This window comes from Chenopodium quinoa, unplaced genomic scaffold (genome assembly GCF_001683475.1).
Source record: "Chenopodium quinoa cultivar QQ74 unplaced genomic scaffold, ASM168347v1, whole genome shotgun sequence".
NCBI lineage: Eukaryota > Viridiplantae > Streptophyta > Magnoliopsida > Caryophyllales > Amaranthaceae > Chenopodium > Chenopodium quinoa.
The window spans coordinates 2,834,681-2,846,551 of NW_018742733.1; the positions used below are offsets into that span (position 1 = coordinate 2,834,681).

The following is an 11,871-nucleotide window of genomic DNA, read 5'->3' on the forward strand; positions in this document are numbered from 1 at the left end:
TTCTTGATTCTACATCTTTCTATTACTCTTTTTTAGTCTCTTACTATAACTATTTCACCTCCAATAAACATACAATGACCTTTTTTGCATCAAACTTAAATAGATCCTATGAAATCTTCCACAACAATGGTGGATCCTAAAGGATACAAAGATAAATTTGAAGGCTTAAGCTATGTTTCGGACCTTGAAGATTACAAGGTTTAACGCCAATCATCCAAGTCGAAGAAACACAATCAATCTTTAAAGACAAGGTAATTACAATCATGGTTTTTGGAGGTTTAATTTTGACATTTGTGCTAAAATATCACACTATATATTATCATCAACAAGGCTTTGAAGTTAGAAGTTCATAAATGTGAAATGTGTTTTCTATTAGAGGTTTTGTTTTTAAAATTTTATTTTACTAAATGTTGTAAGTGAAGTATGTTGCGCTATATTTACTCAAGTGAAATACAGTTGTAGAAATCAGCACTCCCTTTTACTTGAAGTTGAGTGTTGTTACATCTTGCATTTGCTTGTTGATGTTGCTAATCGAGACGATTCATGAAGGGAAGGAGAGTAAAGTGGTGTGGCAAAAAAAGAGTTATCTGGGTTGGTTTTCATGAAGGAAAAAAGAGTAAAGTGCGTGGTGTGGCAAAAAAAGAGCTATCTTGGTGTGGTGTGGCAAAAAAAGAGTTATCTGGGCTGGCCAAAAAAAACCAACCCAGATAACTCTTTTTTTGCCACACCACTTTACTCTCCTTCCCTTCATGAATCGTCTAGACTAGCAACATCAACAAGCAAATACAAGATGTAACAACACTCAACTTCAAGTAAAAGGGAGTGCTAATTTCCCCAATTGTATGTCTCTTGAGTAAATATAGCGTAGCGTACTTCATTTACAACATTTAGTATGATAAATAACCGCTTACTGAAAACACATCTCACATATATGACTTCTAACTATGTCGTGGCCGGGTACGAGGGATTGCAACATTCATTTTCCAGAACAGCGAGCACCACTTCCAGAGACAGAGTATGTGTCATGGATAACTTTCTACACACAAGCTACATTAGGTAGATTACCAAGTACCGCTCCTCGGTATTGTTCTATACACAATATTACATGTAATAGCATTTACGCCTAAGGCTAATGGCAAAGTGTATGAGAAACAAATAGCACTTTAATTTTTTATGATTTGTACTTAGCCTCAATGCACAAGTTTATTTACAAAAGCATGTTTCCAAAACAACCAGTTCATGATTCTGATATTAGATGGTGTTGCTCACTGTAATGATTTCGCGCTCATATAATTAAGCTATCACCATGAAGTTCATCGATCTCTATGCCAAACTAATTAAGTTCCAAAATACAAAACAATAAAATCACTTAGTATTGGGGCTAATATCTTCAAAATTTGATGTAATCAACTTGCAAACTTGATTAACATCAAATAGGTTAGCGGATACTTTTAATTACAACAACAATTGTTGAAACCCTCAATTGTGCAAAATTGATAAGCCAGGTTGGTGCACAATTCATCCAACATATTATACCTAATTCACGGTGATAAACAATTGTAAGTGACTCAAATAATTGTAATATTTTTACCAATATTAGCTACTTTCAACAGTATTTCCCTCCCATTTTAAAATTGGATGATTTAAAGGTGCAATAAAAATGGGAAAATACAAGTTAATTTGTCAGATAAACGAATTTTTGTTAATCTGATGGCATTTTTGTAAATATATTGAAAAAGTAGGGTTATTTATTCAGTACTTTTGGTGAAATGTCCAATTACTGTTTGCTTTTTGCTTTTACTGTTTGGTGAGGTAATTACACACGTACCCCTCAACTAGTACATGAAAAGACGCATATACCCCTCCCCTGGTACTTGAATAGACAATTATACCTCCAGATAACTGGGTATCCCTCAATAAAAATCAGTTTATTATTTTTTTTTCCCCAATTCTCATCAAATTTGAACAAGCATTGATTTCTAATTCAGGTTGAAGCTCAACTTGATTTTACTAAAAGCCCGTATTTTGGAATTTAGAGTATTTGGTTATTAGTTATTTAATGCACGGTATTAAACTAATTTATAACAGTACGTTGGACATCTTTCAAACAGACAATATATATATATATATATATATATATATATATATAGGGTCGGGATCCGGTGAGACCATCCCCCTATATGAGACCATCTCTTATATGAGACCAAATCTTGGCCCTTGAACTAAATAGATCTGACGGATGAAAAAGCGCATAGTAATGGAAAAATCAGTAAATACACCACCTAACTGTCATCTCTCTCCACCTAGCTAACTAACTTCTCTCTCCACCACGAAGCTTCATCAATGGCGGCTAATCAGTAACGCTGTTTCTCATTGCTTCAAATTGCTTCATCAATTGCTTCATCAAATTAATCATAAGCAAGTTCACACCGAACTTGCTTGCCTTGCGCTACAAATCATCAATTACTAATCGCATTTCCATCGCTGCTACAAATCAAATTCGCCAGGTGAATTGCATGTTAATTGGATGATAATTTTTGATTTTTCAGTTTGTTCTGTTCTTATTAATTTGCATATTTAATTGCATCAATCACCAGGTTATTGAATTGCATGTTAATTGCATGAGAATTTTCGATTTTTGAGGTTCGTTCTGTTCTCATTGAATTGCTTGTTTAATTGCATCAATTATGGATTTGATTAAATTTACTTCTTTGAAATATTTTGAATTAAATAAAGAGAACATACCCTAATCTTCAAAATCATAGAGGCTAAATTAACTAGATATTTGCTGATATTTGTATAATGATACTTTTATACAAATATAAAAGTTAATATTTTTATATAAATATAAGATTTAGCATTATTTATTTGGTCATTTGGCAAATGAGCAAATAGTTAATACTCATTTGTCAAATGAGCAAATAGTTAATACTCATTTGTCAAATGAGTAAACATTCCTTTTAATAATACATTAAATCAACAACCATTTCTTTGCTCATTTGTGAAATGAGTAAGCATTAGTTTCTTCATTTTTTAAATGAGCAAATAATTAGTTACTTATTTAAAAAAATAAGAAAACATTTATTTGCTCATTTAGCAAATGAGCAAATAGTCAGTTGCTCAAATAGTTAATCAAGAATTTAACAAATGACAAACAACTTAGTCAATAAGATAGAAAATCATATCCATTACATTGACATAGCAAAATTTATACTTAGAAAATCCTAACAACATCATAAAAACATTATATCAACTAAGAACATTTATCACATTTGTCCTATTAAGAACATCATAAAACTAACACTTCTATTGTTCTGTACAAAAACTATACAAATCCTAAGAACAATTTATCAACTTCAGTCTTCAATTCTCTCCGTTAATTGCTCTTGGATTGCTGCCCCTAGCTTTCTTCAGCATCACTTGCTTCCTCAGCCTTTTTTTTTCTTTTGGACAACTTGTTTAACAGGTTTAACAGTATTTACTTCACTTGAAATAATTGAGAGGGTATACTTCAAACGAAGTTTGTCAATGATTATGTCCTGCAAAGAGAAAAAATGAAGCAATAATTCAGAGTAAGTATAGGGTAAGTAATGGCTTCATGAATGTATATCAACAAGCTACTCACAAATTTTAATCTAAAAAGTGCAGATTTCTCATTCCAGAAGAATCAAATTATAAAAATTGCAATTAGACTTTTTCTGGTTAGACTTACATTATTTTTCTTTAAACCTGAATTCCACTTTTGCAAACCCATATATGTTTCCATATGCCTCATCATTGCAACACCGCAATGCAAATGATAATCATCTGAAGACTTCCAAGGTAAATCAACCACAACAGACTCCATAGACTTGATTTGTTTTGACAAAACAACACTTTGTATACTTCCTTCACCATTCATGAAATATGAAAATGCACTTTTCTGAAAATGAACAAATAAGTTAAAATAAGAACAAAAACAGGTGGAACAAATATAGTTAGAACAAGCAGAACAAGATCAAGATAAACAACTAAACTCAAATCATTTTTCTAAAATAATCTAACAAAATCTTGAGCCATTACTGCCACCTACCCACACAAACCTACCCACACATTACACAATTCTGATTCCAAAAACTAATTTCAGAATCTGATTTCAGATTCTATTACAGGTTGTATGTGTGCTTGTGTTTGTGTGTGTGTGTGTGTGTATGTGTGCATGTGTGTATGTGTGTGTGTATGCGTGTGTGTGTGTATTTGTGTGTGTGTGTGTTTGTGTGCGCCTGTGTATGTGTGTGTGTGTGCCTGTATACAATCAGAAACTCTCAAACACATTGTTCAAATGCAGAGATGCACATTATGTAGAAAAATAAATCACAGAGTTTTGCAAGTATCCTCTAGAAAAGTTTTACATGTCATATATCCCGAAAGAATCAAGCTGACCATGAATAGATTCAAAGTGAGGACAGAGACAGAGACTAACAGGAAGCTATTTAAGACTTTGCTTGTGTGTGTGTGTGTATGTGTGCGTGTGTGTATGTGTGTGTGTATGCGTGTGTGTGTGTGTGTGTGTGTGCCTGTGTATGTGTGTGTGTGTGTCTCTGGCGTGAGTGTGTGTGTGTGTATTTTCTTGTTATGGGAGAAAGAAGAAATTCAGAGGAGAATCCTCTGAAAGGGTTAGGGTACCAGTGATATAATGAGAGGAGACATGAATAAAGAATCTGGTAACAACATGGCAGGCATCAATGAGGATATTAATGATGAAGAAGAAGTGGCAGAAGACATACCAGATTTTTAAGCAATTTCTTATTTTCTCTAGGACCTTCACTGTAATCAATAACCTCAATTGTACCACAATCTGTGGTGGTGTTAAAACATGCCAGATAATAATGATCCTTTTCAAATACCGGGAAAAAGAAAAGCTCAATATCTTTCTTTGGGATGATTGTTTTGCTGAATTCCAACTCCACAACCTCACAAAACATTTTATTCCTTTCTTGAGCACGATCACTTTCGTATTGAAAAAGGCAATCCTAAAAAAATAAATAAAGAAAAATACATAAATAAGATGAACATAAATGAAAAGAGTAAATAAGAAATGAGTAAAGTGAATTTGAAATGAGAAAAGTCATAAAATGAGTAAATTGAATTTTTTTTTACAAATGAGCAAGTGAATGTTTTGCTCATTTGACAAATGAGCAAAAAATTAACTGCTCATTTGGCAAATGAGCAAAGAATTAATTGCAGCTATCATTCAATTATTTATGTAATTACAGAACATACAGAATGTTAGTTGTCAGATAGCATCATAAACATAAAGAATTAAGTCCTTTGGTTTAAGACCATATAGAATTATAGATGCAGCATGTCTGTGAATTCTCACTCGTCACTGATTCAGACCATAATACAGGTCATAAATAAGAGTCCGAATTGTGCAGGACCAAAATTAGACCATAATACAACTCATAAAGACTGATTATACATTGATTCAGACCAAGGAAGTCAGAATTTATATTATTATTAGTTCTGTATTTCAAACATTTTATCAAAATATTTTATATTATTTAGTATCCAATAAGAGACTTGAATTAGTTCAGTATTTAATTTTTGCTCATTTGACAAATGAGCAAGAATATTTGACAAATGAGCATTGAATAGTTTGCTCATTTGACAAATGAGCAAAGAACTAATAATAGTTTTTGCAAATACAAAACAACATCTACATTCAAATATAAAAAAATTATATGAAATGAGCAAAGTGAACATGAACAAAATAAAACAAAATAAAATGAACGAGTTGAACTTACAACAGCATTAAGACCAAAAAAGAAACGTCCACAAGAATTGACATCTTTATATTGCTCATTAAAATTCAGAACAGTAGACCATGCATTAATGATATCGCCATGAATTTTGCTCTAAGTTTTTAGCATTTCAAGTTGAAATAGCATTACTTCATTATCAGGCTCACCTTTGCATAAAAACCCTGCATCACTACATATAAGATTTAGGGAAGTTAAAATAATTTCAATCGTAAATATGTAAAGTGAGAATATAGAGCTAGACTTGTTATAAGAAAGAAAAATAAAGTCAGTTGCAAAAAATTTCAGAACTGAAAAAATTGAATAAATACTTACAAATGATTTTTCTTCTCATGAAAAATGAATCCATAACACCTTTCTAAACTGCTGTTAATGGTGTATATATGTTGATAATCCGAGACTTAAAAGGAGATCTTATTTGCAACGATGGTTGCACTTTACGCTTCTTTGGAATACAACTCTCATTTTCAGCATCTCATTTTCTCTTAAGCGCAATTGGGTCTTCTTGAGCATTCACAGCATCAGCATCATCAACTGATTTAGAAGCACCAACTTGTGCACTCACAGGAGCAACTACAGGTTCATCAGTAGGTGCAATGCTGGGGGACTTCTCCTGAGAATCATCTTGAGAAGAGATTCCTAAGCTGAATGAAGGAGTTCCACATCCTTCGGCAACTGAACTTCTTAAACTATATCTCGTACTTGACTCTCCAAGTTTTTTTAATACATGTTCAGCAACCTTAGGCTGTATGATAACAGATGGATCTTCAACATCAGGTATACCACTTGCTATGTCAACACATTCAGCAGCAATCTTAGTAATATCAATTGGTTCTGATTCAATCAGTTGATCAACCCTAGCATAAATTGTAGATTCAGCATGCTTGTCATTGCCTGAAATCTTCGAAAACCTATCCCAAGCTTCAATTACAGCTGGATCTTGCCAATACTGTTCATCTTGGCTAAATGAGAGAGGAATATCTTTAGTCAAAGCTTTAGAGCTCATCTTCTGCTCATCACAAACAGTCATTGCATCTTCCTTCAGCTTTTGAATCTTCTCATTGTTTGGAAAATACTTAACAGCAGTTTCATGTTTTTCACTGAAATCCATGTATGCCAAGACTAGATTTGTAGATGCTGTTGCAAGCTCCATAAGGCATTTCTATTAAAAAAAATATAAAAATAAAAAAAAAATTTAATTAATTCATAATAATGGAAAGAAGCCAAGACCATCTTGGATACTTAAAGGAGTACCAAACTTTAGAGCAAAATCATGATCAGCTTGTTAGAGTTTTCTTTTGCTAACAATTAGAGGATCATTTAACACTACACCTGGATCCTTAAATCCATTTCCCCAATAGCTAAAAGTCCTTTCATGCAGTAAATTAAAACATAGATGCTCATTTGTCAAATGAGCAATCAATTTTTTGCTCATTTACCAAATGAGCAAATAGTTGATTACTCATTTATCAAATGAGCAAACACCTACACATGTTAATGAGGAGGTTTTACCATCTGAGGTGTTTAAAGCTAATCAGATTTATGTTTAAAGCTAACCAGAAGATGTATCTTAGGGAGGATAGGGATTGGGCTAATAACAACTCGCACACCCCCAACCTTTTAACCCCCTACTCTTTCATCGCACGGCAATGCCCAAATTCACAAAACAACAATACAAATTCACAATTAAGTAAAAAATAACAAAAATTAGGGAAAAAAACAAAAACAAAAAATGAGCAAAGTCATATAAAAATGAGCAAATTAATATAAGTTTCCAGAAAAGTCATATAAATACCTTCTTCGGATCTTGTTCAATTTCTTCATTTTTTGTATGAATTTGATCAGATTTTTCCTAAAATCAAGCAAAAATAAAAAAAACAAAAAAAAAAATATTACATAATTGTGTAATTTTCATCCAAATCACACAGTATCAAATGAGCAAAAAATAATTTCTCATTTGACAAATGAGCAAATATTTTTTTACTGATTTAGGAGGTCCATTAATGTGCTATAAAAGCACCACATTGCATCATTTTCCTTAAAGCAAGATTTGTTCCAATTCAATTCTTCAAGAAATGCCAAAGACATAGAAAAACTAAGTATTGGTTACAAGTGAAATACCAGTTTTGGTTGTTTGCTGCCAGAAGGACCAACAAGCTTCTGGTTTTTATAAAAAACTCCAAGCCTCCCCTTAAAAATTTCCAATTTCTCACGACTTGACAACATATTGGTTGTCCAACCTTTGAGAACTGGAGTTTCTCGTTTGGCTCTAACTTCCTCAATGACAAACTGATCAACGTATAAAAGCTACAAACAAGTAAGATAGAAAAAATCAGTACATTAAAATTAAACAAATAAAAATTAATACATACAATAGCTACAAACAAGTAAGAAAAAATAATTAGTAAATTAAAAATCAACAAATAAGTAAAAAATACTACATTAAAAAAACAACAAAAATTAAAGTAATACCATAAGAAACAGTAAAGATCCAGGAAAAGAACGAGTTTGACGTTCTTCCCAGAAAAGCTTGGCCTTCACAAGTGAATCAAGGATATACTTGCACCAATTCAAGTCCTTTATTTTATCAACATCAGAAAGAAATGTGAGAATATCAGAATTGATATTCACATTTTGTTTCCTTGAAAAAAAAATGAGCAAAACAAAAGAAAAATGAGCAAAAGGAAATTTAAATGAACAAAATATAATATAAATAAGCAAACAAAATTGAAAATTAGCAAACTCCTATAAAATTTAAACCATGATGTTGACTCTCCACCTTTTCCTGATGATATAACTAATTTATAATATAACTTGAAATTTTTTGACAAGTATGTTAATATGAAGTATGTACCAAATCCTATTCCAAATTTTTTCACCCATCTCATCATTGACTAACAACAATAATCCATCAAAATATAAATAAATAGAACAAAAGATAAATACATATATATATATATATATATATATATATATATATATATATATATATATATATATATATATATATATATATATATATATCTTATTCTGAAAGTGTCAATAGTCTCTATCTAATGATGTATAGATTCAAGTAACTGATTCTATACATATATGACCAACAACTTAGATAATATAATTGTTATATATAGCACACAACTGCTAAGTGCTAACTATAACTAAAAATAAGCAAAATAAAAATAAAAAGTTTACCATCCATCAATGTAGAAACGCATAGCACTACAAAGTTCCTTTTGAACATAAGACCAGCTGAGTTATGCTCTTTTAGATCCTCTTTCAGCTCCCCTATTTTGATAGAGAGTGAGTTGCTTTTGAATTGCTTCTTCCATTGCTGAATCACTTTCTTATCTCTGGAAAAATTATTTTTGTCAATTTCTATGCCACCCATTGACAGCCCAAGTACTTGATGCACATGCTCTTCAGTGATACAAAAAGGTTCAGAATCTGGAATGTTTAAAGATCATGTGTTAGCATCAAAGTGATGCACCAACCATAAACCCAGTTGCAAAGGCAGTTGGGTCACCTTCAAGAACTCCATAGACCCGAATCCTATTGCTCTAATAGCTTTCAACTGAAATTCTGAACATTTTTCAATAACTTGAACTATGGATGAAGGGGACATCCGACTATGTAATGTCCCATAAACATGAGACTTCAAATCTTCCCCTTCGTTGCTGGATTTCGTCTCCTCTAGCTTAATCTTTTGTTTTTCTTTTAATCCTTTTTCAACCTTTTTACCTTTAACCTTAGTACCAACTAATACCTCTGATGAACCAACACCAGGCCCTGCTGAACCAACATTAGCAGCAGGCCTTGCTGAAACAACATCAGCAGTAGCACCTAATGAACCAACATCGGCAGCAGGCTCCTTTTCAATAGACTCCCTGCTCATACAAAACAATTAAAAAAAAGTAAATAATTAGTTGGTAATTTTATACAAATGAGCAAAAACATAGATACTCATTTGTCAAATGAGCAAAAACATAGACTTAAATGAGTAAATTCCATTTACTGCAATACTATAAATGACAAAACAAACAGGAGAGAATGCGTAATTATGGAGTACATTTCATTATATTTATTCTCTGATATTAGATTTTTGTTCTGTTATTAAAGCTTAATTTCAAATGAATTAAGCTTTTTTTATTGGTAAATAGAAAATTTATTACCAAGAAGAAAAGTACACAGTACAAAAAAAAAAAGAGCAAACAGCCCATCCAAACTACAAAGACCACAAGGCCAAACAACCACAAAAACCAGTTCAAGGCTCAAGGTTAACCACCTTCTAGGAAGGGTGCTAACCTGAAACAAGAATAAACCTGGATCCTAGCTACTGTTCACCTTCTAGGAAGGGTACCAGAAGCAAGGACCAGGCTCAAACAGCCTAACAGAACTCAGAAAACAAGCCTGAACAAGATAAGCAAGCAAACAGCCCACACTAGCCAACACAGCAAGGCAAATACAATAAAACAACCATGAAACTAAAAAGAAAACCAATCTGCCCTAAGACCAAATAAGCTTCCTTCTGTCAATCTTAGTGCTTCTGCAAGCAACTCTGTACACCAGTCTCCTGAAAATAGTCTCAGCAGGTTCACACGAGCCTTTAAACAGGACACTATTCCTCTGAATCCAAATACAATGAACTGCTTCAGCCAAGAACATCAAATGTCAGAAACCAGTTCAGCCCGAAGGCACACAACCACCACCTACTTCCCAAACCCGTCCCCGACCACCTTCTAGGAAGGGTGCCCAACACGGCGAGAGGGAAAAACACCTACCTACCCTCATGCAAGAAGGCATCTTCATTGAACGGAGCTACAAGCAAGGACTAGGACAAAGGCCAACACAAAAAAACAGAAACAAACAACACAAACTAGCTAAAAAACAGGCACTAAAACAGCCTGAACAAGACACAAAACAAAAACAGCAACTAACTCCAGCATGAGCAAACAGCAGCCTGCAACACCTGAACTCAGCTAACCAAGCCAGCATCCAAACACACCAAGGATCAGCACAACAGCCTTCAGGACCAGACTGACTGAAGCAGAACAACAGACTACAGCAGAGAGGACACCCAGCAAACACAGAACCAGAACCTCATATCTGAAGAAAAACGAAACAGACTGCAAGGACAAGAGCTGCACAGAACCTGCCACACTGACAGACACCAACAGCCTCGCAGACAGACACAACAGCCTTAACAGAATCATGACTAATCTTTGTTAATTATAATAGTCTGCAGTGCTACATTCTCAACCAAAATCGACGGTAGGAACACTAGCCTATATTGCCCCAGAAGTCCTTTACCGAAAGGAATATGATGGAAAGGTAGTGTAACAACTAGTGAATAATGATAGAGCGCTCTAGAAAAGCTCAGTAAGGTCAGGAGATTAAACAAAATTCAGCAAGTTAGGTAGACTACATGACATAAAGGTGCAATTACACATCATGGAGGACCTTACAAAAGACTCGGAACCATCGACTTTACTGGTTAGATAATATAACACATTCAACACTCCCAAATGAGCAAAAACAATTAAAAAAAAAAGTAAATAATTAGTTGGTAATTTTATACAAATGAGCTAAATCATAGATACTCATTTGTCAAATGAGCAAAAACATAGATGCTCATTTGTCAAATGAGCAATCAAACATAGATGCTCTTTAAGTGACAAGCAAAATTTTTGAGCAATCATCTACGGGGCTGACTTAGCTGCCTTCCTCCAGACCTTTTCAAATATCATCCAAAACCCAGACAGTTTAACAATGTAGATCACAAAAAGAATATCGAAAGATAACATTACCTAATTTCCAGCCTTGAGTTAATGTTGGACAAGAAGCAGAGGAGCTATTACTTTTATACAATACTAGAGAATTATCAAAACAATATGTGCTACATCAGAATGCAGTTACACCTTCAGGATTAGCGCTTTACTACTATGTTTCTATTAGAAATAAATAGATTTTTTTGGTTTTGATAGCATCTTACAGTACTATCACCATTTATTTATCAATTTTACAAAGTGTTGTTTCCAATACTAGACAAACAGCATTTTACAAATTTTTGAGA

General features: G+C 33.2%; 2 protein-coding genes across 3 annotated transcripts; both read right to left on the reverse strand.

The window, feature by feature from the left end:
- Positions 1 to 3,160: 3,160 nt before the first annotated feature.
- On the reverse strand, positions 3,161 to 5,918 carry LOC110723577. Of its 2 annotated transcripts, XM_021902927.1 has the most exons (4): positions 5,787 to 5,917; positions 4,767 to 5,012; positions 3,713 to 3,922; positions 3,161 to 3,538 (listed from the first exon to the last, which is right to left on the reverse strand). In XM_021902927.1, the coding sequence occupies exons 2-4, from the start codon at positions 4,962 to 4,964 to the stop codon at positions 3,533 to 3,535; spliced, it is 414 nt and encodes a 137-aa protein (XP_021758619.1). In that variant the 5' UTR covers positions 4,965 to 5,012; positions 5,787 to 5,917; the 3' UTR covers positions 3,161 to 3,532. The 2 variants fall into 2 exon arrangements, with proteins under 2 accessions (XP_021758619.1, XP_021758617.1); XM_021902925.1 differs by lacking the exons at positions 3,161 to 3,538; positions 3,713 to 3,922 and having other exon boundaries at positions 4,462 to 5,012; positions 5,787 to 5,918.
- A 251-nt stretch (positions 5,919 to 6,169) lies between these two features.
- LOC110723853 lies at positions 6,170 to 8,736 on the reverse strand. Its single transcript, XM_021903250.1, has 3 exons — positions 8,274 to 8,736; positions 7,923 to 8,108; positions 6,170 to 6,963 (listed from the first exon to the last, which is right to left on the reverse strand). The coding sequence occupies exons 1-3, from the start codon at positions 8,274 to 8,276 to the stop codon at positions 6,277 to 6,279; spliced, it is 876 nt and encodes a 291-aa protein (XP_021758942.1). The 5' UTR covers positions 8,277 to 8,736; the 3' UTR covers positions 6,170 to 6,276.
- Between the last annotated feature and the right edge of the window lie 3,135 nt (positions 8,737 to 11,871).

Excerpts from the sequence above, each read along its gene's own strand:
- LOC110723853 (XM_021903250.1), bottom strand. Across the intron at positions 6,964-7,922 it reads GCAGCAAACAACCAAAACTG|AAATGCCTTATGGAGCTTGC; the intron begins GTATTTCACTTG and ends TTTTTTTAATAG.
- LOC110723577 (XM_021902925.1), bottom strand. The coding sequence starts at position 5,845 with ATGAGCAATATAAAGATGTCAATTCTTGTGGACGTTTCTTTTTTGGTC. Across the intron at positions 5,013-5,786 it reads TTTTTGGTCTTAATGCTGTT|GATTGCCTTTTTCAATACGA; the intron begins GTAAGTTCAACT and ends TTATTTTTTTAG.